The sequence below is a fragment of the Apteryx rowi genome, unplaced genomic scaffold, assembly GCF_003343035.1.
Source record: "Apteryx rowi isolate R43461 unplaced genomic scaffold, aptRow1 scaffold_489, whole genome shotgun sequence".
In the NCBI taxonomy this organism is placed as follows: Eukaryota; Metazoa; Chordata; class Aves; order Apterygiformes; family Apterygidae; genus Apteryx; species Apteryx rowi.
In genome coordinates, this window is record NW_020450748.1 from 295,826 (window position 1) to 321,083 (window position 25,258).

The following is a 25,258-nucleotide window of genomic DNA, read 5'->3' on the forward strand; positions in this document are numbered from 1 at the left end:
GACCATTAAGCATTGCACAATAATAAAGCTCTGCTGCTAACCCAAAAGGAAATGTGCACCTACTCACAACAGTGATTTAAAAACAGAATGCATGAAAAACAAAATCCACGCTCTTAGCTGGAATAGAAGGTTTTTAGTGATCAGAGACTTTAGAGCTGTAGCCATCAAAAAAGCAGATGTAAAAATGAATACTCTTGCCCTCCTTGTGTAGGTATCCAGCACTGACTTTGTTGAAACTTTGCATTTAAAAATTACTGCTGAACTTGCTTCATCTAACTAACTCTGTGGAATTCCTGTGAATTAGGAATTTTATTTAACAAAAAGCTCCTCTCATTTCATTTAGGAAGCAAGGTTAGGGAGGTTTGGTAACAAGAAGGCACCATGTTCTTCTGCCTTAGACACAGACTTTCTCTGCATATGTCCAGTCCTTGCTGTACTGTCCACTAGCCCTGTGTTTTAGTGACTTGGAGTCTGTGGCTAAGAACAGAAATTAGAATTTCTGGTTAAGGCTTTTCACCTTTCTGTGCCTCCGCTTTCTCACCAGAAGAGAACAAGACTTGTCAGTAAATGCCAAAGCACAGTTTATTATATTCAAATGAGATCTAAGCACTCAAACTCTTCATATAAGAATCAACTCTGCTTTGGTATTTTTGTCAGTCTGGTTCAAGGACCCAGTATATCCACCAGAACTTGCATCTTTTTCTAATTCACCATATGGAGAGAATGGTTATGACTATGAGTAATAAATCTCCTTCAGAAGCTGAACTAATAACAACAGCACAATGGAAAGACAGCGCTATTGGTCCTTTACAGCAGCTCTTCGCACAGTTGAGACTCATGGCTCAAGCCCAGTGAGAACAGACCCCATCAGGTTTCCCTTGTTGAATCACAGAACTGCAAGGTGTTTAGAGAGCGTGCCAGTACCAAAGTATGTGAAGAACTGCAGTTGTACAAATAATTGGGTTTATTCTAAAAGGAGAACATGTGATGCACATCCTAACCCACACCTTTGTTCCCCCCCTACCCTGGTCAACTGCTTCTGAAACCAGTTCCTCAGAGCCCTGTACAAAATACAGGCTTTCATGGCAAGGCAAAATAGGAGTAAAACAATCAGTCTGCACACATGCAACACCTCTGAACAGACTAAATCAAGTAAGCAATAAGGGAGAGTACCAGTTAATGCTAGGATTCAAATTTTACCTCCAGTTCCTCATTCTGCCTCTGCAAATCTTCCAAGATGACCTGCAGCTCCTCCTCATCTTCACTCTCACTTTCACTCTCAGAAGAATATTCCTCAGTTTCACTTCGACCATGCTGCTGGCGACTGAAAGAGCAATGACAACCCATTTAGACACCTCCTCACGTTTGCCAGAATTGTAGCAGAGTAAAACAGTTAACTTATGTCCACTGAATAATCTCCAACAGTTTTAAAACAAAAATCAGAATTTGCTTTAAAAGCTTAATTTAATAAATCAATGATATGCTATGGGGATTTTTTTGATTTTGGTACACAGAGTCTACTTTCCTTTAGACCATATTTCTGTAGTTATATTAAAAAAAATAGCCTCAAAGGTGCAAAGTTACTGAGAATTCAATAAAAGGAACAGGCTTTCAAATACGCTAGTGTTCACAGGGTGATCTTTAAAGTGTAGTTTAGAGTATTGTTTCAGAAGAATATATATGTATTTTTAATCAAAGATTGCTCGCCTGGTTGGGGATCTGATGTAAGCAGGCTCCCTTTTACCTTTGTATTTCAGCTATTTCTGCTCGAAGGCGATCTATTTCTTCTTTCTCAGAGGCAATCTGTCTCCGCAGAAACTGCTCCATGGCCAGCAGTTCCTCTTGTTCTGTTAAAATCTCATTCTCCTGCAACGATCAATTAGTTCACCTAAAAAAAGCCTTGACTTTATGGCCCACAAGGAACATACTACAGGGATTACTCTGTAATGCTGTGCCCTGAGAAGTGATGAGATAATGTGGCTCTCCAAAATACTTTCAGTAGAAGTGACTGGCGTGCCTTCCTTAAACTCCGATTCATCAAAACCTCAAAGCAAATGTAACTTCAAAACCAACAATGTCTTTTCTGAATCCTCAGACAATCATTTTACTGAATAGTTGTGGAGATGACCCACCAAATTCTGGCATGTTTGGCTGCCTACTTCCTTAAATCATAGGGAAAGCTCTGGATAACTAGAAAAACAGCTAGAAAAACTGAATTCTGAAATATGTCTTTCAAGAGGAATATGAGGGGAAGATTGCTGTGGAGAGAAGATCAAAGCTACTGACAGAAGCGAAGGAAAGCAGAAAAGCCAAAATAGCTGTCTTACTTCCTCTGATCTGCCGGAAAATAGCTGGTTAGATTTGGAAGTACCTTCTAAATATGTTAACAGGAAGGGGTCTGTATTTTTGTTGCATAGTGTCTGCTTTCTGCTGTTAACAGTCTACCAAGCTTTGGGTTCATTCCTGCAGTCAGCCATTCCTTCCCTACTTTATCGACCATTAAAACAAAGCCTTGATTTTTATGGACAGAGAGAGAACCCTAGAAGCTTTAAATTTTTCACTGTATTGGAAAGAACAGAAGTGTGTTTAACAATTCTGAAATATATGAAACAAGAAAATACCAGCAGACAGATAAATGGTTGCCATCTACCTGTGCAAGCAGAATATTTATAACTTCTTCATTCTCATTCATTTCTTCTTTGGAGACATCCTCCTTTGAAAGGCTAGCAATTTCCTGTGCAATCTTTGTTTCACACTCCTGCCAGAGAAAGAGGACAACTTTTAAAAGGCCAGCCTTCCCGGTCACTTTAATTTACTGTAAAAAAAAGATCTGTGGAATGTATTATCTTTTCAAATTTAGAATCACTGTCTCAATTATCTTGAAAGTTTACAGGCAGGTCTGTTTTTAATTTCAAAGCTTGCAAAACAGAATGCTATATTCATTGCTTGCCCACCTTTCTCAGATATATGACAGTTTAAAAAATGCAGTTGAAGTCTGTTCACTTTTGAGTCTTGCAGTTATTCATTTTGTTATTCCAAAACACRTTGTTTTAAGCATGTAACAAATATACGCTCTGTCCAGCTAAGCTTCTAATCTTACATTTTGTTTTGCAAACAGCTGGAGTCTCGATCTTGCTATCCCTAAGGAGAGCCAGATAAACAGAAAATGTGAGTGCTCCTCAGACACTCTTAAGTTAAGATGACAAAATCTGCAGTAAAGAGATTTAAAAGGTGGTTTGATCTAACTGCACTTTGCACTGTCACAAAATAGGGAGCGCTCATCTATTTGTTTCCAGGTTGTATGAATAGTAAGAATATGCACATCCGTAGCTGGAGGTTACCTGCTCCACCTAAAGAACACCACTCTGAGTATAGGAGACTAAACTTACMTTCCAAAAAAGGTCCACTAGATCAAATGACCCTTTTCCTACTGAACCCACAAAAGCATTCAAAGCAATCTTTACTATATATATGTGTACCTTGGAAATAAATGGAACAGCAAAATTGAAGCATTTACAGTTGACATAGAGCTCTTTCCTATTTTCCCCTAAACATGCATTTCCATTCTTTCACAGCTCTGTAACTGGAGAGTTACTTAAAATAATACCAGAAATTATGCAAAATTGACTCTAGAAAGTATTCTTTATGTTTTTCTTTAGTGTTTGCAAGCTAAAATTCACAGAGCAGAATGAAAACTTGAATCCACAGCCAGGAAGTGATAATAAAATTCCACAGCAGCACCTGTCCTTTCTAAATCCAAACTGTAACACACAAAATACTCATTAAAAACTATGAACATTAGAAAAACAGTCCTCAATCTGTGGTTGTAGAACCATCTCACCTTTATGGTATTTTCAATTATAAGATTAAACAATAAGGCTGAATGATGCTCCAAAAGAAACAGGGATAAACAGTGAATAACCTATGGTCATAAAATTTTGGGAAGAATTGCTGTAGTTAAAAATATCCCTACTTAAGTTTCATCTGTGATTTAGATGTTTGGTCAGTAAATAGAAAGTTACCCACCTGTCTCTTAGCTTCTCTTAGTTTCCTTTTAAGAGCTGTTAAAATTCTTTGCACCTCCCAGAGTCTCTCTTCTTTGGATAAGTCTTTTATCCCTGCCTGCAAGTCTCGGTGTAAACAGTTTAGTAGGAATTCCTAGAAATATTGCCAGAGAGATCATGGTCACTGCAATGATTGTATACTTGGTTAATTTTCCTGACTTTAAAAGTAATTGAATCATCTTTTGTGGTCAAAAGTATCTGGACTGCTAAGATGATGTTCAGGGATATATCTTAAGAAGTTCTAAATTATTTGGTCTTCCTTATTTAAATTTTTCTTCCACTGATAGTCTAGCAGAATCTTTTCATAAGTTACCTTCCTCCACTAGCATGTTTCACCTATATTCCATTTTAAGATCTAACCCATAAATTACAGCCCTCAGTAAGACTGCTAGAAGTAGCTTCATTAAGTCCCTCTTAACATCATCAGTTTCTCTGGTAGGAATCCCAAGTCTATTCTCTTTTCTAAAAAACTGCTTTACTCTTTAAATTCTTTCCAGCTAAACCATTAAGGTTTACTTCTCAAATGTAACTGAATCTCAGAGTCTCAGTATTAGCTGGTTTTTGCCAGTTTGGTTTATACCTGAGATTTACTCCTATACAGTTACTTGCAGAACAAAACAGACATATCATGTGGTCTCCCTCTCCCCAAATCCTCTCTCCCTGCAGATGCTGCAGTTTTGCATTCTTCTCGTCCTCCCTTATTTTGACCCGATCTTTGCGCTCGCTGTCATCTCTCTCCGATTCTAAGCAGAGAGCGGAAGTGAACTCCCTCTACAGCTTATTTGGTTTTCCCTCCCCTTTGCCTCCATTGCCCACCAGGACTCTCAGCACTATTTACAGTAACTGCATACAGCATTAAGGTGGTAAACTGGTATGACTGTGCACTGCCTCTTGCACCAGAAGAGCCTGGGGTCAAACTAAAGCATTTAGGAGATTATGCTGCTTCACACAATGCGTTGTTACTTCCCTTGTCTTTAACCAGTGAAATTCACTGTCAGAGGATGATGTAACTGAAAAATGGTTGCATGATTTTAAACAGTGATTAGATAAACCTGAAGAAGGGAAGAAGAAAAATAACACAAAGTGATCATAGATAATTAAAAAACAACACAGAAAACAGATGCTACCTGCTGCCACTGAACTAAGCAAACCTAAGCTGCAGTGGGCTGGGACAGCTTACCGGGAGGTATTGCTGCATGTCTGCCCTCTCGCAGGTACATCTGCTACCAGCTGCTAGGGTTAGGTTGCTTAGGTTAGGATCATACTAAGTGTCAGGTTGTTTTCTTACATTACATTAATCTGTTCTAATTCCACTTTCCACTGAAACCCCTCAAAGTAACAGCCTAAATGATACTGTATTTGCATAATGGTAATATATACAGAGCTGCTTTGTTGTGCTGTTTTTCAGCTCTCTGAAGTTGCAAGTCATTGAACTATAGCAGCTGATCAGGTTAGTATGAAATTTCCATTTTCAAGTTAATTCTTAGTGCATATATAAAGTTTCATGAATAACTGCAGGAACTATTAAAAGCATATGCTTCAAACTGTATAATGAGAGAATAAGCATTTTGCGAAAAGGTTTATCCAATATTACACTATTTCAAGTTCACCAAGAAACCTTCTACTTTATCTTTAAGATAAAGGAGAACAAAACAGAAAAAATGCAAACTGTATTCAAGCTTAGTGCAGTGAACTTGATTAGTGAACTGATTTTTGGATGAGATTTTTTTGCATTTTCTTCTCCTCCTACCCAGTAGATTAAGAGGGAGTATCTTTCCCCATGGACAAAAGTAATTTCTGTTGAGCAAGTTCCCTAGCTCTAAATTGAATTTCAGAGATTTGTTCCTATTTCAAAATGTATTTTGCCAGATCCCTCCCCCTAATTCTCTGCTTAGATGGTTGGGGAGAAGCCAGAAGGATGCCTTTTGGACCCCACCGCTGGTCTGTGCTGTCAGGGATGCCCAAGCGATTGCTCTTACACTGGCTGCTAAGAATGAAGCATCGTGCAGGTGCTACAGCAGGGCTGTATTATTAAAGGATTCTCACAACAACAGAGAAATCCTGTATCTGTGCTAAAGTCTGATAAGGCAACTTTAAGACAGAAGTAAAATGGTGTCTTTAACATATCAGAGAGGGGCAGACTGAAAAAAAAAACAAAAATCCCAAAACACCAAAACCCTTTTTGACGTCATGGCAACAGGTCTGGAATTCTATTTTCAACCAAAAACAAGCATTAACTTAAACTCAGCACATGATCTAGAACTAGCTAAAGAGGGATATTAAAGAAACCACATTCTTAAACGTGTTCTCCCTATCTTCCCCCTCACCATAAAAATACTGGGTATTTAGCAAAGCAATCCAGAAAAGATGTAGCTATATTCATCTTCATAAGACCATAAAATATCTTTCCACACATGAAATGGGCAAGAATACCACTACTCACGATGTTATTAAAAAAAAAAAAAAAAGCAAAAAGCTTATGAAAATTTGCTACTGAATATATAAAAAAACAAGGCAAAGATGCACAGAAAGAAAAACACTGAAGTAATCACCAACCTGTCGTCTAATTTCTTCTTTAATGCTTTCTTGTGTTTCTGGAAGCGCTGGCATTGTTGCCATATTTGACCAGCGAAGAGGTTTTGTCACTTGCTTTAGGGTCACATTCCCAAAGAACTCTTGAACGTGTGTAAAAAATACATATAGGACACGGTTGCTGATCTGCAAAGAAAGGACAGACAAAATACTGGTTAAGAGAATGATTTATTTACATAATTTTCTGAGTATTATGGTTCACAGCCTAAGATCCTATCTTTCTCTAGAAAGGGAACAGCCTTTAGTAAGCACATCTATGAGTAGTAGTCATGTTTCAATCTCTCCAAAGAGACTGAAATTTGGTTTAAAATGATATTTCAAATAAATCACCATATATTCACTAAGCTGCCTTCCAAGTCTGTATCTCTGAGGCATTTTCATGCTAAGTTCAGAATTTTCACGCGACTTGCACTACTGTAATTATTTCTATCACTGATAGGTACAGAAATGTATTAGATCTTTCTTTTTACTCATGTAAAGGTAGTCAGTGGTAGCTACAGGCAAGAAGGAACACTGGCCATACTGAGCTTTTGCCTGGTTGCTGGCTACCTTCTTCTCTCCCTGCCAAAAACTAAATATTTTCCACCACTTCTCTCTCAGATGATTTAAAACAGTAAAAAAAAAAATAGTTTGAAAAAAGCTGCTACTGTATTCCTTGTTTTAACATGAGACAGAAGCAAGTATTTATTTTGATGCTATATCCTAAAAGAAGAGTTACTGTCACCACCTACATTTTACCATCTGCACCACCTGCATGCTAAAAACCAACTTAAACAACAAAACATGATTGAGCCTGCATTGTTTTACATTAACTGTTGCTTCTTTTGTTAGCTATAAAGTGACTGGCACAGCAAAATAATAATACCCAGCCCTTTTGCTACTGGGTTTTCACCTAGATTATAAATTATAAAGCAGAGCTTTAGAAAGAAAACCCACACCCAGTGCTATGTTTCCATTAGGCCAAGTCTGCACCAGGATGATCTGTTTGCAGCCCAGGGTTCACTGGCTTGATATGGAAGTCAGGCAACAATACAGTCTTCACTAAATTATCACTAAATCACAAACACACGGATATTGTGCACCTGCAACAATTATTAGCTGGGTTCATTATTAAATAACTGCTGTTTACAACAGAATTAACACCCTGGCAGCAATCTTTGTAATGCTTTCATAATTAAACTGCATTTGAAACCCAAATACCAGACAAATGTTATGGCAGCTCACATTCAGAAAGCCTCGTTTCCACTTCCATATCATTTTAAACTCCYGAGGACTTAAAGAGAAGCTGTAATTTAGCTTAATCTTATAAGCAAATTTCTGATTTACGCCTGCAAGAGAATACCTATATACAAGTCTTTCTTGGACTGAAGTTCTGCTCTAACACTTGCTGTGTGGTGCACATACCTGGACAGTAGGGCTGAGCACTATAGAAATATTCTGGATGTTCATTTTTGTTTCCAGTTCTTTTGCAATAACATGATCCATGTGCACAATCAGCCAAGAAATTAGGAGATGGTTACACTCTGGCAACTCTTTCAGCAACCTCTGGCACTCCTGAACTTTCTCAGCTTCTGTGCTCTTTCCACAAGCATCTTCAAAGCGGGGCATTAGCTCTTTGGTAAGCAAATTTTCAGGCAGTTCTCGAAGATACTGTTTCAGCAAGCTGGCTACTGTATTGGGCTCGTATTCTTCCAGGTTGGGAGATTCTTCTCGATCATAGGCTGCTTTTAGCTCATCAACTTTTGATTTTATTCCTTAAAATATGTAGATGAAGAATTAAGAGAAATCTTGAACTGTAAATCTATAATAATTATATTTAAACTTTCTGTCCGAGATGCATTTCTTTCATCTCTCCTTACAAGGCAAACTAACTGAGGAATACCTTTTAAAGGTTATCCAAACATGACAAAGTCAAAGTCATGACTCAAAATTACACAATCACTGCTTCTCAAAGCATTAGCTACTACTATGAGGCAAAAATACTGCACTTCTGAATYGGAGCTGGAGCCAGCATTCCCTTACATCAACGAACCTAAAACAGGGTGAGGGCAGATAGGGAAATAAAAGATCAATTGTGTATCTGCATTCAATTTCTTTGAGGTTGTTCAATTATACAGCCCTGACCTGAGCAAGGAAATATTTTCTTATCAACATGAACATTGTGCAACAAGTTCTACATATAACAACCTTCCTTTGTCAAAAATAAAACACACCTTTTATTTTCCAGATTTCCAACTGGCTTTCCTCAATGAGGCGTTTGAGGCACTGTATAACTAAAGGCATGTTTACATAATCACTCAACATAGCTAATATTTTCTGTGAGGTGTTTTTATAACTCACTGACATTGTGATTGTTCAACAGTCAGAAAAATTTTCTTCTTAAAGCTCAAATACCCACTTGAGTTACGCTCGCTTAATGTACTGCCACAGCTTGGATCACATACGAAAAGCAAAACTGGCTGTACTCTTAGCCCATGGTAAATGCAAGGTAAAATGCATTCAGCTGTATTTAGTGAAGTCTAAACAAGTCAGTCATCACACACCTGCTGGTGCTCAGTAGCTTGTTAAGCCATGCAATTGTCTTTTTGAGCCCTCAATTTAAGCAATTTTGTACACACAAGAGGGTGCTATTGCACTGAAGAACACCTAGAAAGCACAAACATGAAAAATGTGGTGTGGGAAACAAACCTTCCCCCACCAAAATTCCTAAAGCATGGCTCAAAAAAAATGTGCAACCAGAATGTTCCAATATGCAAGGTTGAGAAACTGCTTAAACTGTTACCATTTTTATGCATCCCTAACAAATACCATGCAGATCAACAGTGAAAAGAGACCTTAATGAAGCCTCCAAAATTGTCTGAAGTACTGTTTTACCGTGCTAGATAATAACTGGTTTCAAATGCTTTTCCTCAAATTCCTTTTCTCACGTGTTCTTGCTCCCTTCACCATACACACAGAAGTACTTAGAAAAATTATATTACAGGTGAACTTCACAAATAGAACAACTGTTTTGTTTAATATGACTAAAACTGATGTTTTATAAATACACAAATGTATTACGTAAGCTGGTGTTACACAACTACCATGGTTGATTATCCTGGTGTTGCTAGGCTTAAATACTGAAGCTTGCATTTTCTGCTCATTATTTAATTTGCTCAAAGATTTTTTTAAGAAGAAAATTGTACAATGGAAGTGGATGGAAAAAGCAGCTTGGTGGGAAGCTTAAGTAATAAATGGTTATTTCTCAGCTTTGCTTTGCCCATCAACCAGCACCATACAGCTAATGCAGAAGATACAAGCTGGCCGTACCAGCACATTTTATTCATAGTTACTGTCCTACCACAAAAGGCCCAAATAATTATATTTTTATTGCCATTAAAAAGTACCACTATATTAGCAACTTCTCTGGAATTTCAGACTCATGGATTTGCTTAACTTTAGCTACTTGATTATCTTTTACGTAATTAAATTAATACAGCTTTATGTGGCTGTATGTGTTGAAAATGATAAAATAGTAAGAAAATTATAAGTAAAAAAATCTTAGAAACCTGCACCTCAGTGTGCTCAGAATACCTGAAACTCTGTAGATGCCTTCACATTTCATGCCATACTTCTCTACATAATCTATACATTCACGGAAAACTGCTGGCAGGCGGATGCCATCATACATCATGGTCCTGTCTACTGCATCAGCCAGAGGAATGCCAAACACAGGTCTGTGACTTGGAACATCCACTTGAGGTATCTCTGTCTCCTGAATTGGCTTTTTCTTTTTCTTCTTCTCTTTCCACTGTTTTACAACATCTGCTGCAGTTAAGTCTTTTGACTTCTTCTCTTTATGTTTGTCTTCCTTATGTTTGTCTTCCTTATGTTTTTCATCTTTGGGTTTCTCTTTTATTTTAAAATCCTTTTCCTTTTTTTTGGAAAAGCTGGGTTTCTTGAAGACATGTATCCCCTTGGACCGCTTCAGCTTGGAAGGACTTTCCGCTTCATCACCAGAACTGTCTTCTTGAAAGGCAGCATAACCTTCCGCTATTAGACAAAGGAGGAAGAAGCAAGAGGAGGACAGATGTAAGTTTATTTAGTTTATGTATATTTTGTAACTAGGAGAAAAAAAGAAGGGGGAGAGAAGAAGTAATGTGAATTAAAACATAGTGCCTGCCTGAGTCTTCAGAAGGTTCTCTTAAGTTGTTACAGAGTTAAGTGGACAAGGATTAATTCAAAGTTGCATATTCATATCAAAAATAAGTCACACATCTCCTGAATGATCTAAACATTTAATACTTCATATACTTACTCATTATGACAATGTCCATCTTATGGGCTATTTTCCCATTTAATAGTCAAGGAAATGCAAAATAAAAACAACTGTCTGGCAACTTCTATGTTCCTGTAATCAACAGTATAAGAATTGCTGTTAAGGATCATCTACTACATACACACATCTCTAACAAAATTCCAGTAAGAACAAACTACGTTTCAGTCCCTTATTTGCCCAATCCCTTTCCAAAACACTACAAATTTTAAGATAAGCATGAAGTTAATAAAGTTTTAACCTCAAATAAAAATGCCAAAAAGGTGAAAAAAGCCCAAGGAAACTTACTTTTCCATTAGGGGAGTAAGACAATTCCAGTAACACTAGCACAATACCTGTCAATAAAGTTGCGTATTTGTCTTAAAAAGCCTAGGTGAGAGCTTGAAACAAGTCCATGGTCAGAGTATGCTATGTCAGCTGCAAAATACCAAGTGTTGTCTAAAACATATGCACCAGTATTTTTATTAATTACACCTCTGCAGCTAGCCCTGCCTATCCTTCAGGCAAGAACAAGGAAATCTTTAAAGGTGCATTAAAAAAAAAAAAAAAAAAAAAACAAAAAAAAAAAAAAAAAAAAAAAAAAAAAAAAAAAAAAAAAAAAAAAAAAAAAAAAGGCAGTGCAAACCCAACATACAAACCAACACAACTTCCAAGTCAATTAATTGTGATTTTACATACAAAGTACTCCTTATAAGGAAAGCAAGCCTGAAACCTGTTCAGCAAAGAAGATATTTTATATATCATTTGCACAGCCTAGGTCCCCCAACCCAGTGGGTAACCAGCTCTTGCTTTAACGTGATGCCCCCATTATACAGATCCTTTTACACTCTTTCATTACTGGAAATCAGTCAGTGCCTCTGCGTGAATGAAGCAGTGCACCAACAGTCAAGTGTCATTTCTTAGTGAATAGTTTTGTGTGGTAGCAAATCAGGTCATTACTTGGATTGTAAGAGAAAGCATTCACGGATGAGATTCTAGGCTGTAATTCTTACAGGTTAAAGAGCTTGTGTCAAAGGAACCAAAGCTCATTAAAAATTGTCTTCTGTCCTTCCAGTTCTGGAATATACTAAGAGGTGGAGAGTTTCTCAGCATTATTTCAGCAAATCCAAGGAGCTCTCTATATTTTGAAGCTTCCTCGTCTGCTTGGTAGAAGGCAGTTTTTAATAGTCAAATAAATACATGAAATGTGTGAAAACATGGAATTGTCATAAAATAATTAGTCATTTGACCAGTTCACCTTTCCCATCCTGGACTCTTCCCTAAGACTGCCAAACACATGCACTTTCATGGAAGAACAGAGAGATTTCAGCATTACCCCTGCCCTAGTGAATTTTTAATATAAAAATGCAAACTTTGACTCGAGAACAACCAGCAACCAGGTCTCTGTCCTCCCAGTTTACTGGCTGTACCATGCTCACTCTTTTTGTAACCTAAAATTGCAAATGGGTAAGGAAACCTCCTGCAAAGCATAAACTAAGGATTCACACCTCACTCTGATGTGGAAAGTACTGCTGATGCACCAACTACGGGGCAAAAAAAGGAGCATATTTTACCGTTATGCTTTGTGAGAATGAGACGGGTCTGGCACTGAGTTTTAAGACAGAGTTCATAGATGCAGTTCCTGAGGCAAAAGCTAAATCTTCAGCAGAGCCCAAAACAATCTGTCCTCAACATTTCCTATTGCCTAGCTTTAACAGCCCAATATCTAACGTAGTAGGGCTTTTTTTTTTTTTTTAAATAAGAAACCATGTATAGTACTGGCATGTTCTCTGTGAGTCACATACAGGGGACCTAAGTTTGGAGTTTGATTCCATCAATAAACAAAGCACCTGTGTTACATGTCTCAACACTCAGTGTTGCAACACAAATCTTCCTGCATTTCTAGCTCTTTGGTAATGTAATACTAGCAATAACATGTGTTCCTGAAACTGGTATTTCTTGACTTTATGAGAAGACATGAAGTAGCAAGTCAAATACAAAACCAGACTATTTTAATTTGTCTCAGTAACATAAGTCAAAGTTTAGGAATATATACTACTCTCAGATTACAGAGAAACTCCCACATGACTCTTCTACAGTAGCCTGATTTTCTTTAGATGCAAGTATACTCTCGATAATAAAATTACTGTTATCACTTTTGCCAGTGATATAGTATACTGAAATATAAACATCCTGAATATATACAGAAAAAAGTAAATTTATCAAAAGCTAAAAAGTAAATTTATTCAGAGTTTCTCAGCACTCCAGATCAATAGAAAATAAAATTTTGTTTGCAATAGCAGCTATTCGATTATTATGTAAGATAACAATGGCTTCAGTACAATTTCCAACAGATCTCCCTCTAAACACATCTAGTAGCCACCACTGTTGTAGTATTCATCTTCGTTAGCAATTTACACAGAAATGAAGGATCATAAGCATGGAGACAACTTAAATTTCATTGTTCTATCTAGAAAACTGGGGGTACTATTAGAGCTTTTACATGGYTGCCAGAAGTCCATACTGATGATGCATTCCTGAGCAGAAATTATTTTGGAGAAAAATCCCTTAAGATGCTGAAGAAGCAGAAAAGGTGGTGAAAGAGAACAGGCTCATCTCTTCCGCCTGGTGGCAGTGAGMAGAAAGAGCTGCAGATCGCTGGAACCCCACCCAGGCAACACAGCAACACAGGGAAGAAGATCAAGCTTAACATCTATTTGGTGACCAAAGATTTTCTGGAGCAGGTTTAGCATTCTGCTTCTGTCCCCAGATTAACCATAGGAATAGCTCAGCTCTCATCTAACATGCCAAAAGAACACATGCAAGAAAGCCCCAACACAGTAGGAATACAGTTGTCAAAAAGATTTCCTTGAAAATTCAGAAGAGTCTCTACCTATGATACTGCTGTCTTCTTATAAGAGAGTTTAGCTTACAGTTCAACTTATTCTCCATTTTCCCCACAAAAATTAAATAAAGAAAATGATTATAAATAAAAGATCCTAGCTGCATATTGAACCCATCCTGTCCTATGGTATCAAGCTCAGAGGTAAACTGAGTAAGAGATGCACAACATACAGACCCCCTATTTAAAATTGATCTCCTACAGAAATTCTGCTGAATAGAATCACTTTTTAAGCATTTCCTATAACCTTCATCTTCTGTAAGGAACTGCATGTTTTATGGCTTTACCAACATGTGATTACTGACAGAAGGTTAAACTTGTATTTATTTTTTTTAATCAGTTACTCTGGTTGCAGTCTCACATAAACCATTACTGGTTCAAAAAAATCTGCCTTTGCTCTCACACTGCCACATTGCAAGTTCTTGTATGGACATGCATTTCTTGAATCAGGGGAAAGATCTGAGTTAAATCTATTTCAGTTTTTTTTTAAAAAAAGAAAAAATTGCAACCCAAACAAATCTCCTAATCTAACTCACGCTACAGCTCACCAACACTCATACTATCRCAGAGGAGCAGCGGGAATAGAAATGAGGGGCTGAAACTGTTTCAGCAGCTGATACTGCACATGAAAACCAATATTCCATTTAATTTCTTACCATTCCCACCAAATTTTTTGCACTTTAAGTCTTCCCAGGATAACTGCTTTATAGTATTAGGTTATTGCTATTAACGTGAAAAATATCAAATCATACTATCCACATAGGAAAAAAAGATCCCTTACTAACATACAAAAATGCTTTCTTACAATACATAATAATGCTGATGCTAAGAATACATTATTTACACAAATAAGATTTACCTAAAAAGCTAACTTAAGAAACTTTGGGATATTTATCCTTCCCTCTGTGTACCCTGTCTCCCAGCACCTCTGAAGTCCACATTTAGAGTATTATCAAAATATCCAACAAAGACCTTTGTCGTATTAAACTTGCATGCAATTTTAGGACAGTTTGGATGACATTGTCATTAATTTGCTAACATTTTAAGCTCAACAAACATTCTGTTATAATTTAATGTAAACAGTTGTCTTTTTCTCATTGAAATGTTCAATGATATCTGTTTAAACCCCAAATTACATGACCATAGCAGTTTGCGGCCTGCTATCAAGCACATGGCCAGAAAGGCTGCTGGTGAAAAGAAACAATCTGAATATACGGCATACAATTTAAAAGATGGAATAAACTGAAGATGAACAGAAGTATAGAAGGAATAACAAAAGGCAAAGCTGGAAGGGGAGCTCCTAAATTTAACTGTGTCAAGCAACTGTAAAGAACTATTGTTCATTTACGTAAAATGTTTGCTTGGGGTATATTTATAGTAATGATCACATTTAGATGGCACATCAGGATACTGAAAGCTTCATATTTAACTTACTCTTGTGTTTGACTGGCAATTATATGGCATACTTAGAGCTAAGAACACAATTTTTACATCACAGCTGCAAGAAATAATTTGGTTCTTCCTATGTTTTGCATTTTCTTCTTTTTGAGGATTTACTTTATACCTTTAAAGCTTCTTCTAAGTAAAGAAAATTGCTTTTTATCAGCCATAAAATGTGTTGTAATCTCTTGTGGAAGAAAGCAGTTGCAGTGCTAATGTGCACAGCATTACGCATATGTGCTGAAGAAGCATTTTTCCTCTTCAGCCTTCAGTTAGGCTATCACCATAAGACACACACAGAATTGTACCACAAAGAAACCCATACTATGTATAATGCTGACCTCTAAGAATTCTAAATTTAGAGGCATCATATCCAGAGTTATAACAGAAAGTTGATTTGCAAAGAGGAAAAAAGAACAACTAATGGCTTGTATATATACCCACCCAATGAATCTAAAAAATTACATCATCACTCAAATCAATCCAATATTCTGTATTAATGGTATTTACAAGAGAAAAAAAAAAAAAGGAATGTATTTGCTCAAAACCGATAGTTTAAATTTGCATAGGTTTTAACTGAAGATTAATATATTTTTGAGTTACAGCAACCACTAGGCACACAGTCTTTTAACAACCACTCCTTCTGAACTGTGGTAGAATCAACATTATTCCTGGATTCCAGGAAACTGGTTTGATTAAAAATAGTGCAGCAACAGCAAATGTATACAGGGTAATTATTTAATTAAATATGTGCACGCATATTACAAATAGTCACCATATGCATTCTAGCAAGCCAGAATATCATGTACTGTCTCTTTTTTTTTTTTTTTGATGTTCCAAATTTCACATGTAGGGGGTAGCAAGGTATTATGGCATCCAGAATGTCCAGCCTCCAGAGAGACAGGAATTACAGAACATTATTTTGAAATTTTATTAAAACAAACAGCACTAAGAAGAAGCACTGACATTTAGGCTGTGATATTTAGGTTTCACAGACTTGAGACAGTTAGGATCTTTCCGATACCAAGAGCACTTGGTGTCATCTCAGTGTTTCTGAGCACTTTGTTCTTTCAGAAGATGTAGAAAGACTATATTGAATAAAAACTATTTCATGTTTCCAAAATTTTTTGCACAAGTATACAGGCTGGAAGTAAGATTTCTCTTTTATGGTTTTGGATGGGGGTGGAAATAGTACTTTGCTTAAATGAAAATTTCAATTTTAGACACTGATACACTGATAAAGAATGGATTCTATAGTCAGAGCTTTACTTTCTCCCAACATTTAATCTGTCAGTTCTTGTAATTCAGATCCTGATAATGGCTTGCACATTTTTGGACTCTACACTATTACTTAGGCACTGCTGGAGGAAACTTTATATTTAACCAAGAAAGTAAAGGAAGAAAAAAGCACACATTTTATTTCTCCTCAAATAATTATGCAGGGTGCACATGAAAACTTGAGATGGCAGACAATAACAAACTATATGAGTACAGGAGATGCAAAGGAAAAGGGTTAAATTTAATAAAACTGACACTTCCTAATTAAGAAGTATAAAAATCAGGTCAAACTTTCAGTTTTATTTTAGTTAGCATGCCAGCTATAATAATCAAAGAATCTTTATTTGGAAATACACTTGGAAATCTCCACTGAGAATACGAACAGATAACGGGATGAGAAGAACTCCATGCCAGGCCCAAGCACTATTTAAGACTTTGCTAATAAACATGCTTATCCAATTCTGAGCATGTGCTTTTTGTTTGTTTAAGGTTTTTGGAAGAGAAGCAGGTATTGCACAAAGTCTGTTTGTATAAGCCCACTTCTTTCACACTTAAATAGATAAAAAAGCATCGGAAATTCTACAAGGTTTTGATAGCGTATGAGAGCGCGTTCAAGAGAACGTGAGTGCAAGAAAAATTATAAGCATGAAATATGAGAAATTGCCAACTTACTTCTCTTTTCCTTCTTCTTAAATTTTCCTTTCTTCTTTCCATGCTCCTTTTCATCATCAGATACTATATCTGGAGGCTCATGCAAGCTGTCATGAGGTGGTGAAGGCTCACCAGTGCGGTACAATCCAGGGAATTTTGTAGGACTGATTTCTTCAGAGCTGGGAGTACGAGCAAGACCCCCACTGTGTTCTACCCGACGATGTTCACTGGGGCTGCTAGTGGGAGGCAGGAAGCACTCGGTCATTCTGATTCCCTGATATCAGAGTGAAATCTTCTGCTACCTGTCCATCACACCTGCAGCAAAGAAAAAAAAAAACCCACAGAATTTAAACAACTGAGTTTTAGAGCACCTTGTTTAGAGCTCTATCCTGAAAACACAAGAAACAGCAATTCATTCTACAATGACGAGTCCCATTGATGTCAAGAGTCTGCTTATAACCGTATGTACTAGGCTTAGTGCTTGCAGAATCTGTCCATTAACTCCTAAGCTAATCTTGCAATATTAACACACTAAGAGAACTGTCAATTTTAGCCTTCTCTATGCTGTTTAAAATATTACATATTAAGTATCATAATAGTTAACATTTAAAATAATTTTTATAAAATTCAGGAGTTTGCATACTGATTATTAATACTTATTAAAAAACCCAACTTTTAAAAAAACCCTAAATGACCAGAATTTCTGTTCAAGTCCTAGCAGGCTAACAAGCCAACTTTAAATTTCCACATAAAATAGGCTTTTCTGGAAGCTCAAAGTGAGCACTGCATTTAATGCAAAGCTCATGTTCTTCTTTCCCCAGCATATTTTATAGATGCAAATAAGGACTTGCCTAGCCTGTTGCAGTAAGAAAAGAAGCAGCCTAAAGTCAAATTCATCTTCTATTCATGGTAATGCAAATTGAAGAAGGTAGAAAAAGAATGATTAAGTTTTTCTGGTATACAACAATCACAATTTCACATTTGGAAAGGCTTTAGTAGGTCAGCTGCACCCAGATGCAGGTACATTGTTCACTAGGGTGTTATGGTGGAAAAAAAATCTCAGATGAAAACTGCTGAAGAAAGCCAATTTATAAATTCCCAGCAATGGAGCTCCTAAGCAAAGCAAGAACTCTTCCCAGCACAGATAAATGTCAGAAATTCTACTGGAACAGATACGCCATATGGGACTTCATACCTATGGAAACAGCTTCGCTGAACTTGGCCTCTTCTGTCTAAATAGTCACTCGGATACGAGCCCTTCTTTCAAGGGAAGGAACAGAAACAAAAATAGAGCAAACCCCAGGAAAAGAAAAAGCCATTTTCACACCCACTAGTATACTTGGATGACAGCTCAAGTCTTGGTTACATGGTAAATTTAATCCAACTTAAGTCTGTGCTGCTGCTGAAAGGAAACTGAGCTATTGGAAGACAAACACAAGGGAAAATGATTTTTTTGTTTGTTTTAAGCTAGACCAGCTCTGTAACCTCACTCATACACTAAACACTCATACAACTGTCAGAGCAAGCACAAGGAAGGCTGAGTGTGGGGTGAAGGTGCACTGTGCTGCAGACCTGAAGTGATCACGGTTGCTGTGTAACCATGGCTTCAAAAAACAGAATTATAAACACAAAAGCCGCAGCAAACCTATTTCTGCCAGAATCTTAGTTCTGACAGAAATATATTCAGATATAATAGCTCTGGCTTCTGTACTAACCTATGGACCCTGTAGTCCTCTCTGGAACTCTTGCTATTTAATRTTGATGCATAGACTATAACTACAAAAAGAGAAAAAAAGAAAAAAATTAGCCAACTCTGTGCTAAACTAAGCAAACTCAGATAGTCAATATTTTATAAAACCTCAGTAAGGGAAACTAAGGATACGTACTGGCTTAGTTGGTACTCCTGATACATCACACAAACTGGACTATAAATTCTTATCCAAAACCAGAGAGCCTAGAAGAGAATAGCATTAATATGGGACACAACTATTTCCTGTGGGTTTTTTTTTTTTGGTCATGCTTATTGGGATCTATTTTGTTACATTTTTTATGGATATAAAATACTGCACTGTTATACTAATTTGATACTGTGTTTAAACAAGTGACTGGTGTGCTCAAGCAATAAATTTTTAATAGAAATGCACAGGTGTCTAAAGTTTCAGGCTTCTGGATATCAAAAAGGGTCAAAACTTTCAATCTAGATGCACATTCAATATTACCAATGACATAGATTGGCAATGCTGCTGCATCTTATCTGAGCATCTGAATGATCCGTAAAATTATTTCCCAACGCCTATTTTCATTTAACCACTCCCACAAAACAAACAAACAAACAAACATCACCCCCAAAATCTACCAAAAGCTGTAAAACTGTAGAGAGTATTTCAACAGTAATTCATGGAATGAAATTAAAAATATTACATATAAACATTTTCTGAGAACAGGATGGACCACACCTATAAATCAGTCTACGTCTAGAGTGAGCAAGATGGGTAAGAGAAAGAGAGGGAAAGGGCAATGTCATTGTAAAAGCACATAAACATCACCCTGGAAAATGAGAACCTACATCCTTTGCCTCTGCCAGAGCTCCTGGGATGAAGCCAGTCAAATCCCTCACCACATTACACAATGTTCTTTAACAGTGTTTTACTCAGTTACTGAGTTCCTGGGGTCTAATTTGCAGGATACTGCAAAGCATAACATGGATTTGTATTTTCCCAGGTTAATAATTTTAAATTTGTATCCACTTAAGTGGGCTCTTTTTTTAATTATTATTGGTGTTAAACTCTGAACCTTCAGTTCTCTGTATGCCAAACAGAGTGAAAAATTCATGTGTATTTGAAACAGTCTCTCACTACAGAAGATCACAAACTGCTTATAGAAATTAAGTTACTCAAATCAGAATTTGAATAATATACAGTAAGACAGAGAATGATGAGAAACAAAGTATTCATGATATATTTTTTAATTGATTACTATTCATTCTTTATTCTGACTAAAGTAGAGACACTAAGAAAAAATAAAGATGATAATAGTACATATTTGTAAATGGAACAGATTAAGATCGCAGTTGCATTTCATAATTTGTTTATATTACAGTTTTAATAAAGATTTTAATCATTATTTTCTGTATGTGTAATTTCCTAGGCCTTTAAATAAAACAGAAATTCCATTACGTTCAAATTATAACAAGGCTCATCAGCAGAATCAGAGCCTTTAGGCCTACCACAAAAATCTCTTCTATTCTTACTAATGGATGATAATGCATTATTGCCATACAAATGTGTACCTTTCCTCTGGCTTTTACAAATACTTGCTGTCAGCAAGGAATGGCAAGACTGAAAAAATTTGGATCCTCTCAACATTTTGAGAAGGAACATTTCTAACTGGCAAATTCTTCTGCCAAATTCTAGAGCTTTTCTCCCCATCAGTCTCTCAGACTTGACCCCTTCTTCCCAACCTGTTCCTGTTTCAATCCTGTCTCTCTTCCCTAGCAGGTTCTTTGCTTCAAAACTCTGCTCTTGACCTATACAGTTCTCATCAGTCAGATTTAACGGATCAGTACTGCCACATGGCGAAGGCCACGCTATTCCCCCCGTTAACACACACACACAGAGCTAGTCCTCATCCCTGATTCCAGTAGGTCACTCTCACTCCCTTTGTGAGCTGACTAAATTTGCTACCCACTCTAACAGGTTTCTGCCGCTGAACTGGAAGAGTTCAACAAGCACTAGAGATGGAAAGCAAAGAAGGGGCTGAATCATGATGACAGGAGAGTGACCTCCCTCTTTGGGCAGCTCAGTTGTTTTGTGATATTGAACACTAGCTCAAGCTCTCTAAATTCCATCTTGTTCTAATTATTTTCTCCATAACTTCAAGTTTCAATTTCTTTACATCCAGTGCCAGTACTCTCACAGCTTCTGTCTCGGTCTGTTTCTCCTTTTCATCATCAGTGCGCCACACACAACACACATTCTTCATCTGCTCTGTGACCCAAATTCCTTGCTCAGTCTCACTCTTCCTCCTCCCCATGTTCTTTATTCAGTTGGTTCCTACTCTCCTGCTGCACCTTGCTTGCTTACCAGATATAGCTCTCCCTCTTCTTCCTCTTTTTCTGCTTAGTTATCAGGTCCAGTTTCCTCCTAGATATTCTTCTCCTGCTGCAGTCATTTGATTCCTCATTGTTAACTGCACCTCATCTTCTCACCTTGTCCACATTTCTCCCACTAGCTCTCAGTCTCTCCCTAGTATCGCAAGAAGTTGTCACCTTCCTTACCTTCCTACCAACAGCAGACTCCGCAGCTCCCACCAGTTCTTGTTCTCTTGACATTTGATTCTTTTTCCACAAGAGCCAAGAATGTTGTTACATGAGCTCTCACAAGCTCATCAGAGCTCATCTCAGCACAGACCTAGCTATTCTCTTCAGTACCCCCCAAAACGCAGTATCAGAAACGTTCGTCCTGCTCAGCACTGAGTTGAACCTTCAAAATAACTGAATATGAAAAATAAAAAGCCTTCACTGAACACCTGAATTGTGACCTTTCTTCTATCCTCCAAAGAAAGGCAAAATTAGAAGAGGTTGTAAACACAGAAGGCAAAAGGTACATCCTTAACACAAAACCTCATCCTAGCCATCGCCACTATCTTTGAAGTCCATTCACCAAACACAAGAACGGGATGTGGGGAGAGAAAGGAAGATGCCTGCAGAACTAACATGGCCAAAATGTTTTTTTTCCTAGTCTCATTCTTAAAAATAGCTGAACTCTTCCCTCAAACATTCATCCTGAGCTATGTACCTGCTAAGTACAAATTAATTTTAAACAGCCGAGGTTTGACAAAACTGTAAAAAACTGAAGATAGAGAGGGGCATGGTAGGCAACCTTAATAGATCTCACTTATTACAATATGTCATAAAAATTGGCATTAACACATTGAAAGTAAGGCACAGTTTAAAAGACCAAACAGCTCTTGCATTCAGTACAGAAGGCTCCATTATTTCTACTTTGCATGTATGTATTGTGACTTTGCACCTCCTCACCAACTGTAAACAGCAGAAGCAAATAAAAACAGGTGATTGCATGCACAGATGCCGTTCTGTAAAACTGTTGTGCAGAATGAAAGATGCCAGGAAATTTTCTGTAACAAGAATTATGCAAGACCACACCTGAAGCACTGTGGGTGTCCCCAAACCACTCCATCTCCCCACAGACACACCCTGAAAGTCCATGTGTTACAGTGGTGACAGTCCCAAGAAATCAACAATCAAACGACAGAGGCAGAGTGGGAGCACTCATTCAGGCACCACAGCCTACTATATGATAACTACACAAAAATCAAGATCCAGAACACAGCAATATTTCATGGTCTTAGGCGGTTAGTCCCAAGAGCTAGAYATTTATGAAGAAAGAGGAATTATCCTAGTAATAAGCATAGCTCACTTTGAAAAAGTAGTGAACCAGAAGAGAACAGAACAGAAAATATCACTTGTGGTCTGAAGATGTCAAAGCACTTCAGAAACAGTGGTAATCTTTCATACAGCTCCTGAAATGGCTAAAAAGATGACTCAAAGATGAGAAAACAGAGTTGGGAAGAAGTTATTTGCAAGTGCATACAAAGTCTGAGACAAGTATACATTCTGCATCTAGCTCAGACTACTACTACTATTCACTGTGTGAGCCATTAAAACTATGGTGCTTCTAAGAGATGAGCACATTGATAAGTAAGCCCATACTTAATCTTCTTACAATTACTGCTGGCTGTCAACTACAGCAACAGCTTAAACAACAAACAGTTTCTACAAGCTTAAAACTAACAAACCATTTGTTTTAGTCATCAAATAATAAATGTGCTGAGGTTTTATTAGTGCAACAAAATACAACAGTTTAAACTGCCTTTTGCAAAAAAAATGCTGTTTTCACAATGTACTGACAAAGCTTAATAAAAAAAATACTGCTTTTGCTCAAATATTTCTTAAACTGTAACTCTGCCTTGTTGGTTCAATTACATGTAGTCAACAGCAGAACAACATCAGAGGCCATCTATTTTATTTAACAAGCAGTACCCAGGTGTCCTTTTCTTTCTTTCATAAGGCAATATGGCCATGAAAGTAGAAGGAAATGGGAAGTGCATCATGTAGACAGGTAAAGCATGTTTAAAATTTCACAAGTCGGAGTAATGGCATAAACAGAGCATTAAGTAACTCCCTTGTGAGTCATGCACTCTCCATAATTAGCAATAATTAGAGCCTCAAGGAGGGCTTTTGCAAGATTTTCTGGATGAAGAGAATAAAATATAAATTGCAGAGCTTCCAAATCTAAGAGTATTTTACAAGATACTTGATGCTGTAAGAATGTTAAAACTTACTTTAAAAGAGCGTGGGTAACCACATCAACTCAAGTCACGTAGGAACAAGCTGTACATTTTTCAAAAACAATGCCAGCAACAGATCAGCTCTAAAAGTAACAGTTAAGTGTGCTACTATTTATCTTTAGATGGATAAAGTCTGCCATGATTACAATACCATCCAAAGTATTTCCAGTTCTGCTCTGAGAGTCTGTATCAGCTCAGATGCAGTGATACGCAAATACACAAAACTAATGTATACTTAGCTCTTGCAACCAGAGAGTTATAGACCACATCCTTATCTGAGTGGACTGTTGCAGGATCCAGTCCAGGTTCAGAATAAGTAGCCGTATCCAAGTTACTCCATTTTATCAAAGGTATTGCAGCTGTTCATTAATCCATTCAATAAGAGACCCAAACTTAAAAAAAAAAACAAAAAAAACACTTTAGAAGCATCAGAAACAAGGTTGCCTGCACAGTCGCATTATGATAAAACCTCAAGATATATGGTAGCATCTACTTTTCAGTTGAATTCAGTTCAGGCAAAACAGTATCTCAGCCTCTGGTCTACCAATTCTGTAGACCACCACCAGGCAGCAATTTACTGGATATGTTTTCAACAGACAGTCTTGGGGGAAACACTGGAAACTAAATCTTGGACTCATGGTAAGAGTTAAGTGCTTTGCTCCAGTGAGAACGTCCCTCAAAAGAAAGTGACCATAACTGCAGAGGAAAAGCCCCTGTCCCAGGCCCCTGTTCCATCTGCGACTCAGTTTCCTGCCCCGGCTGTGAGTGAGGCAAACCTGTGCTGTCACACTACCTGTTTTGCCCCAGCATCCTACTTCTCTGGCAAGTCACACTGTGATAATTTACATCCAATTGTCTGCTTCAGTACAGGCTAAAACAGATATCTTAGAAGAATAGCCTAGGCACAAATCTTTGTTATAAAATAATGAGCACAGCCATATACAGAGGATAGACAAACTATGCCGTGCCTGGCTCTCACGCTCACTCCCATCCTTCAAGGATATTTCAGCAAGCCCCTTTATGTGTTAAAGCCCTTTCCCCAGTTAAACCAACTGTCATGGAAGTAGTTTCAAAATGGTACATTATCCTATGATCACAAACACATATATAAAAGGCATTCTCATAAACAACTAACAAACTAACAGCTGGAAGGACTGCCATTTAATGGCTTTACACTGCATGACTCTAGTGAAGTTACAAGCAGAAGGTCTGGACACAGCATCATGAGGCAGATACTGTTACGAAGCCAGACTTTTGCAGGATTATCTTGACTAGTAAGCTACCTGCTTACTGTGACTGCCCACCCAGAGAATCACTTCTTATTCTTCATACTTCTTGGGGAAGTGCTGGTCTACAGCTTATACCTCATACTTCTTGGGGAAGCACTGCTCTACTGCTCAGCATTTTCTCATTTTACCCCTCTGGTATACGGCTCCTAGCTCTGATGTTCTTGTTACCACAAAGTAACCTGACACCAATACCTCCACTATTCTTATTCAGCTGGGCCCAGCTTACTAGTTTTCCATTCCATAGGTCTAGTCCCACTGTTTCCCAGGCTCAGTACCTCTCCAATAGCCTTTTATTCCCTTCTTCCATTTGGCTTCATGCAGTCCAGTTCTTCCATCATCAGAACTGTACCTCTTCTCTCTCACAACCTTCTTCTGACCA

At 37.5% G+C, this 25,258-nt stretch overlaps 1 protein-coding gene across 5 annotated transcripts in view; it reads right to left on the bottom strand.

Annotated features, from left to right (window-relative positions):
• Window positions 1-25,258, bottom strand: part of RALBP1 (ralA binding protein 1) — a 39,431-nt gene that overhangs the window by 1,894 nt on the left and 12,279 nt on the right. The window contains exons 1-9 of one of the 5 annotated variants that reach the window (XM_026078800.1): window positions 19,108-19,151; window positions 17,243-17,536; window positions 10,230-10,688; window positions 8,061-8,410; window positions 6,621-6,782; window positions 4,027-4,158; window positions 2,651-2,758; window positions 1,745-1,866; window positions 1,201-1,324 (exon numbers count right to left, since the gene is read on the bottom strand). In XM_026078800.1, coding sequence (XP_025934585.1) covers window positions 1,201-1,324; window positions 1,745-1,866; window positions 2,651-2,758; window positions 4,027-4,158; window positions 6,621-6,782; window positions 8,061-8,410; window positions 10,230-10,688; window positions 17,243-17,486 — 1,701 coding nt within the window. In that variant the 5' untranslated portion in view covers window positions 17,487-17,536; window positions 19,108-19,151. Of the gene's footprint in view, window positions 1-1,200; window positions 1,325-1,744; window positions 1,867-2,650; window positions 2,759-4,026; window positions 4,159-6,620; window positions 6,783-8,060; window positions 8,411-10,229; window positions 10,689-10,953; window positions 11,047-17,242; window positions 17,537-18,936; window positions 18,998-19,107; window positions 19,152-25,258 lie in introns of those variants that run through there. The other 4 variants (XM_026078799.1, XM_026078802.1, XM_026078797.1 and 1 more) reach the window with 4 other exon arrangements.